Raw genomic sequence first — 7,910 nt, 5'->3', positions numbered from 1 at the left:
AAATAGGAAAGATTCATGTTCATTTACTTACCACATTTTAACACACAAAATACTCCCACCACTAAATAATTAAGTACTGCACTATTGCTGCATAATAGCATCTTATCACAGTCTTTCACTCATTTCATTGAATTGCTAAATTGTGCAGTCTAGTGAATTAAGTTATATAATCCAAAATGGAAACAAATTTCAAAGATCATTAACTATCTTTGCTCAGTACTGTTTTGATTTTGACTATTTGTCTCTCATTTTGTACCATTTATTATTTTTCATATATAGATTTTTTTTGTTTGAGATGAGGTCTGACTGCATATTTCTGGCTGGCCCTGATGAACTTGCTATGTAGCTCAATGTGACCTGAAATTGTGATAATCTCCCTGTGGTTAGCCTCCTAAGAACTGAAATTCTATATGTGAGCCTCCATGACTGGGTTATATCCTATTATTTCTATAATTTTGCTTTGTAATTCAAATTATCAAACATGTCTGAAAATGCTCGCTGCATACCATAGTGAAGTGTACCAGGTGATTGGAGACCAGACATTTATACTGCAATAGATACAGAAAGAAAGTAGACTTTGAATTAAGATGTAACTTATATGTCTTTGGAACACTAAACAGGTAAGCACCCCCGCCCCAATCTACAATTAATAAACTATAGTTAAAAGAAGAGGCCCTATAATGTTTAGTCTGGGCTTCTACCTTAAGCATATTAGATTAGTCTAATTTTCTCTAGGTTAATTTTGTGAGTTTTCTTTGCAAAGATAATATTAACATTTGTGCTTTGACTATGAAAGACTAAGCTGGGCTTTCTGGGGGGGACATGCCTATAATTTTTTTTTTGTTTTATGAGACAGGGTTTCTCTGTATTGTTTTGGAGGCTGTCGGTCCAGCCTGGCCTCGAACTCACAGAGATCTGCCTGCCTCTGACTCCCGAGTGCTGGGATTAAACGCGTGCACCACCACCGCCCGGTGGCATTCCTATAATTATTTAATTTTTATTTCCTTAACAAATTTTAACATGCAAGATACCCCCTTTTGGGTATTCTAATGCTGGAAGATCCAGAGTTCAAAGTATGTCTCAGCTACACAGTGAGTTTGAGTCCAGCCTGGGTTATATGAGACCCTAAATCAAAAAAACAAGGAAAAATTGTTATTGCCTGTTAAATTAAGAAAGAACAAATATTTGTGTTCAAAACAAAGCTTTTCCAACAATAGGATTTTCTTTTTATTTTTCCTAATACACAGGACATATTTTATGCTTATGGAATTTCAATGATTTTATAATTAAAAGATAAACATTCTGAATATTTCCTAGCCCTTTGAGTTTAGTTCAAATATAACCTAATCAGTGATAAATCATACTATATATTTTTATTGAGCCCAGACTTACAGCTTATCTCATTCATATTGAAGATACAAAGACATGGATGGGCAGCCTTACCATAAACAAGGTTACAGTTTCTTCAGGGAAATAAAAATAAATAAAATGAAGGAATAACTTTCTCATATCTTAGAAAATAAAAAAATTGATTAGATCTATAAAAGACTATTAAATTGAAATGGCTCATGGAGAATTCAGAGTAATTTAACATATAGTGAAGGAACCATTGAAAGGGAGTTGATTTTTAAACACAATTAATGGGTTCAAATGTTAATTATATCTCTATTTCTTAATGCTCAAGGGTTTACTTGGAGGCATAATGGTGGAGATAGAAAAAAATTAAACTGAATAGACAGTAGTGACTTGTGCTAGTTCAGAAGTCCACTTACACTTGACTTTCAATGATCATTGTGGGACAGTGTATTTGTTTCCTTGGGAAGACTCACCTTGTGGGCAGGTGATAAGACGTTTTCCTGAATAAGGTGAGTATTTTCAATCTGTGACCATTGCAGCATCAAGGAAGCTGCTATTATTTCATGTCTCATACAGAAGCCTAGGTACTGCACCATATCTTAATTCTTAAATCACATGCATTCAGGAAAGATCTTAGTGTATACTAGTTTATCACAATGATATAAATGATCTCTCACAAAGGATGTAAGCATGAACACAATCTTGATGGTCTAATTATGCTCACTGGGGTGGTGAGTCTGCAAAAGCTTCTTAATTGTGAAAGAAACAATGACACTTTCATTTTAATTATCATTCTAAACATCATTTTTCTTGGTTTTCTAAGTTAATTGCTTATTGATAGCAGAAAATTTCCCCAAACACTAATAGAGTATTTAACATAATTTCATTTATTGAAAAAAATTCAAAGGAAAATAACAGACAGCTATCTGAAACTATTTGGAAGAAGGAATATATCAAAATGTAAATTAAGTCTAAACTTTATGGTCTCCAATGTAATTCATATTTCATATAAATTTAACACAATGCATATTTTATTAAACTTATACATTTAAATATACTGGTAAGACTCAAGAAATAAAAATGACAGCCTGGAAAGCCAGGGTGACAATGAAGAGCCACACAAAAACAAGCAAAACTACCAAGCTCATCCCTACTCATCGACTTTCCCATCGTTTTATTGAAAAATAAGAATACATTTCAGAGCAACTCATGGAAAATTAGTACAATCGAAAATTAAATTCAATCCGTTGTAAATATATCCTTGAGAAAACTATTGCAGTTTATACCCAGAGTTTAACCTCAGCCCTACTCCAGATTTTGGATTCCAGTTTGAGATTCTCACATGGGTTTAGTGTAGTGTAATCACTACTCATAAATTTATTAAGCTTGAAATGAGCATGTGCTCAAAAGTAATCCATATAGAAATGTGTGGACACTTTATCCTTCTTATCTCTCACTTCTGTTTCCAAGCAGACATTAACCCATTAGGGACTATTCCTGGCTGACATACTTCACACTATGGTGTGAGGCTTTTATATCCGTCTTCGCTCGTGTAATAATAACACACACAATTCAATGTATATATACTAGGAATATTCAGCCAACTTTTTATATTAGCTTTGAAAAACATCAATTTTGTAGTAGCTTTTCTCCTAAGACAGAGTAGAAAATGACATACATTTCTTTCCAAAAATAACACTAAGAAAATGAATTTAATGGGTTAGCCACAAAGGGAACGTTGTAGGAAAAGAAATAGCTTGGGACTGAACCCTATAATTTTATTGTTTTCACAGAAAATGCAATAACTCCTCATTGACATCAACTGCCCAGTTGCAAGAAGAGTGTACCTTCTGCTTTGTCGAGACCCAGGTGAAACAGTGGAAGTAGTCATCGGCCAGAATTTTTTTTTTTGCGGGAGGGCGGGGAGGTAAATTTTTTCCAGTTTAAATGTCTATCGAGTGGCCCTGGTATTTGAAAGGCACATTACAAAACAACAACAACAATAAAAACAACAAAACAAAGCAAAACACAAGGTTTTGTGATAAAGAACACATATTTAGGAGAATCATTTGAAAAGTTTACAAAAATCAGATCAGTCTGTCACCAACTTTAAAATTACCAATAAAAACATAAAATTGAAATGATTATGAAAAATAATCATTTTATTTTTTTAAGTTTATAGTCTTAAGCACAGAACTAAATGGATTAATTATTCTTTAAATTACACATTTTGTTGGCAGATAAGTTTATTATTATAAAGTACTTAAAATAAAATTGCCTGTTTGGTGAAAAATTAGTACAGCTGTACTTTATATTTTGAAGTATGAAAGTATAGAATGGAATTATTTTCATTGTATATACATGGTATAACAGATTATCTAGGTTCTAATTCAGATACTATTCATTGCTCTTTCAAGTCAGTTCTGAGGGAAATGTGAAATAAAGGACTATTAGTGGCAAGGTCCACTGCCTGACATTGTAACTATGTATCTGTCAGTTCTCTTAAGGAAATGTAATCATGGGCCAGACTCCTGATCTGTTGGCTACAACAAGCCACACGGAACCAGGGATCATAGTAGGTTAGGAATACCTGTAATCCATGAACCTGTAAGAACAGATGACAGGAAAACAGGAAATGGAAAAGCAAGTGTAGGATGAACAGAAGCATCTAAGAAAAATGATTTTCTTAAGAAGCGAAAGAAATTAGGCTATAAACTGCATAGTCCATTGCCAGTTATACAACCTATAATTGTGATTTGGTTGCATCTTTTCTCACTTTTAGGTTTGAAGGAAAGAAGATCATATTTGGCATTATCTGGCACTTCTGGCAACTTTAGTGAATGTGGTGACTATTCATATTCAGGTCCTCTCAGCTCCTGTGTGAACCTTCATATCACTACATGGAATTACTGCTAATTGTAATCAAAATAGGCCCAATTGTAGCAATGTTAACATGTAAAGAAACGTCTCTGAACTGATGAACGGGGTACTGCTTCTGATTAATGGAGATCAATTACTGTCAATAATTGGAGATTACATGGTATGTTGTTTCTCCCATAAAACAAAAAACCTGATTGCTAGATGCTTCCCCAATTAAAAAACAACCATCAACTCAACTGGCTTCTCTCCATTGTAGGGCAGACACACTGTCAAAATGGTAAGGAGAAGGTGTTATTGAGTCCTGTTTCTGATAGACATAGCAATGTTAGGAATGCGAATGTCACCAATAATGTCTTAAGGGTTTCGCGATCATTAGTTCTATTAAAGACAAGGTGATGTCACAAAATTCCCAGTTCATTTACCCAAATCATTTTAAAGTATCCACATTTTTAGCCACTTTTTTTTCAGTTACAACAATTGAGCATTTGATCTGAAGACAAAACACTGATTCCGTTTGTTGGCTTGTCTGGATAATGTGAGAAATCCCTTTTACCATCTCAGACCTCCGTCTGCTTTCACCTCTGATTGCCCCCTGTTCTTCGCAGTCATCTGCAACATCTTAGAAGTTTAAACAAAGTGAATTTTGAAGTACCAGCCAGTTCTCATGAACTTCAGAAGTGTGTTTTCTTACAATGTGAAAGTTGAGGGAAGGTAAATGCTTAATGATACAATTGAAACTTTTACTTACAGCAATTTGTTGGCTCGGGATAACTTAGAAACAAAAAACCTTGTTATTTTTCTTGAAAGAATATGTATGTTTTCAAATAATTTAAATTTTGGGGTCTTTTAAGTTTATTTGCAAAAGTGTCACTCAATCAACATAAAGATAATTGAAAGAAGATGACAAATCAAGCCTTTCTTTAAATCTAAAGATCCTATTGGTGTCCTGGTCAAGAAAATGCAAAAAAAAAAAGCATAACAAAATAAAATAATTGTGTTTTACTAATCTTGGATCATGAAGAGATGTGGTTAGTTGTTGCTCTACAGTGGAAATACAAGCAAATGCAGATTTTTCAGGTGCTAAGTGCCCCAGATATTACTTATGTGAAATCTTTGGTTTGATAGAATAGATTGATCACTTTGAACTTTTGAAAATATTTTCAATATGACTAATTAATTCAGATAAATTATGACAATCATTTGTTTCTTCTGTTCAATTTAAAGGATGTGGGTTAGCTTGATTCTGTCACTACCTAGGTTTTCTGACATGTTCCCTTTTGAACTGACTATGAAATTATATATTAAATTGCAACTTGTATTTGGTTCATATTTTACCTATTGAGGTACAACATTTTTTACATGTGTTACAGATAAAGGAGAGTGCATAGGGTGTTTCTATTAAAATTCCTTCCTGAAGACATTAATTGTGTATGAATTACTGAAGATTTATCCCGAGATAACATAACCAGTAAACTGCAGAACTAATCTCATTTTAGTGATAACTGAATATTGCCCAACAAACACACATACTGCTTATCATACCTTACCTGGAAAGAGGCTTTATTGAACAGAGCTGTAAAATTATATTTTAAGTTGAATTATTGAATTTGCACAAACATTTCTACAGTTCTTTAAAAAATCAAGCTTTGTTATTTTCTACTACATTTTGTTGTGCTTTTTAATATTAATATTTGCAATACTGCAATTTAATACTTAGATCCCAATTACTTGCATAATCATTTTTTTTAAATCCTGGGGAGTGGAAATAAAAGATAATAATATTCTTCTTTAGACAAAAGTCTTTTTAAATGAAGTTAAAAGCTGAGATAATTTAAGGAAAAAGATCTTCAAATTTTCATAACCAACAGGTGTAAGTGAAATTTACAATGCATTGGAAAACTGGCTGGTTAAAGGTATGGTTTGTCCTCAGGTAGCTCAAAATCATTTTTACAGGTTTTTGTTTTTTTGTAAAAGTGTTTTTTTAATCTTGTTAAAATAATAAAATAATATTTCACAATTTGCACAGAGTCTGACTAAAGGGCAGAGGCATATTACCCTCAGAGTTTAGAATAAAGCCAGATTTTTTTTCAGGCCCAGTTCCGCGCCAGAGTTCGTCCGCACGGCAATCTCAAACATTTCCTTGTTCTTTCTAAAGGCAGGGCCAGTTTCATCTCAGATGGAGGTTAGAGTAAAAAAAAAATCACTTTTGTGTTTTACCACCTTCTGCGCTAAGTATTATCTCAACAACCTTTTGCTCTGGTTGACCCATTTAATAACCTGGAAGAAAAAGTGTTGCTCCCATGTCTGGTCTCAGTGGAAGTTACATAAGCCGAAAGGCCATGGCTGTCTAGGAGGTGAAACAAATGTCTTGTCTGCATGGGCTTACGCAGCAGAGGGTCGTTTCTTCTTCAGAAGCGGCTGGGGAGTCTTGCCTGTTAATTTGCACATTTAGGCTGTGTCGTCTGTTTACAAAATAGTTTTACACAAACCATTGTTAGCAGTGCAAGCTTCTGAGTTGAAAATTTATTCAGGCTTGTTTCATTGAAGGCACTTGGTTTCCATGGCAATTTATAAAAGATGGTGGTTTGGTTTCTTCATAGGAACAGATGACGTAGTTTGGGTGTTCAAGTGGCCGCAAGCAAACTCCGATAAGCCTGTGTAATATGTAAGCCCAGGTTTACTGTCCTGGATAGTAGTGCATGCAAAAAGAGACATCATACAGTTATCTAGCTTAGCCATGGGAGGGAGAAAAAGAAAAAAGAAAAAACAAAAAGCAAAAAACAAGGACCAGTAACAACAACAAAACCAAACAACAGTAAAGTGGGGTTGGGGGAGGGTGGGGAGGAACACGAAACCTTTAAATAATTCTGAGTTTGGATTATTTTCAATGAAGGGTAACAGCCAAAGGTAAAAGGGCCTACATTTATTTAATTCTCTACATAAAACCTTCTTGAAAGGAAAATAAATGCCAGCTCTCCACGTACCCTGTTTACAGTGAGGTTTTTGTTGGCAGGCCATTAGGTTTCCATGGTAACAAGCAAACTATTCATTTGAAACAAAACCAGCCATGACTTTGTGCTTTGACGAGGATTTCTATAGCTCTTTTTTTCTTCTTTTTCTTTCCTTTTTTTTTCTTTTCTTTTTTCCAGAGTTCAACCAGATGAAGCTGTAATCATTTTAGCCACAAAAGCACCTGAAGGTCTCTTCCGTACCCAGGCCAAGATTATCTTCTATATGTAGTTTGGAATAAGTTATATTTCCATGATGTCTTTTTATCCCCAGTGCTTAAAAAATGTTGTTTTTATTATTTAATTTTTGAGTCAGTAGTCAGTGGAGGAATCTTTGGTAGTTTGTTTTTTGTTTTTGTTTTTTTCTGTGTCCATTTACAAAGACTCTTTCTTCATGCCAGTGCCTGGTGAATTATGGATAGCCTCTGCCAGGATAAGGTCACCTTCGAGGGCTTAGGATCGAGATGAGGATGATGACTGGAAAAAGCCATAAATGAACTAAGATCCCAACAGCACCATCCACGGAATCTAGAAATAAAGAAGATAAGTGTCCAGAACTGACATTAAGGACATAAACATTCCATGTAGTAAATCATACAGCCTCATATAGCTTTTTTGAACTAATAATTTCAATACATAGAAAATACTTTTGGAAAAAATAGGTTT

The 7,910-nt window shown here is 34.1% G+C and overlaps 1 protein-coding gene across 3 annotated transcripts in view; it reads right to left on the bottom strand.

Annotated features, from left to right (window-relative positions):
• Nucleotides 1–2,515: 2,515 nt before the first annotated feature.
• Mdga2 (MAM domain containing glycosylphosphatidylinositol anchor 2) overlaps nucleotides 2,516–7,910 on the bottom strand; it is an 819,241-nt gene continuing 813,846 nt past the window's right edge. Inside the window, exons 17-18 of one of the 3 annotated variants that reach the window (XR_005876310.1) lie at nucleotides 7,221–7,772; nucleotides 2,516–6,921 (exon numbers count right to left, since the gene is read on the bottom strand). Coding sequence is in view for 1 of the 3 variants with exons in the window: in XM_005072803.3 (XP_005072860.1) it covers nucleotides 7,684–7,772 (89 nt within the window). In the remaining 2 variants the exon portion in view is untranslated. Of the gene's footprint in view, nucleotides 7,773–7,910 lie in introns of all 3 variants that reach the window. The other 2 variants (XR_005876311.1, XM_005072803.3) reach the window with 2 other exon arrangements.

This window comes from Mesocricetus auratus, unplaced genomic scaffold (assembly GCF_017639785.1).
Source record: "Mesocricetus auratus isolate SY011 unplaced genomic scaffold, BCM_Maur_2.0 Super-Scaffold_15014, whole genome shotgun sequence".
Classification (NCBI taxonomy): Eukaryota; Metazoa; Chordata; class Mammalia; order Rodentia; family Cricetidae; genus Mesocricetus; species Mesocricetus auratus.
This window is presented reverse-complemented; position numbering and strand designations above follow the sequence as displayed.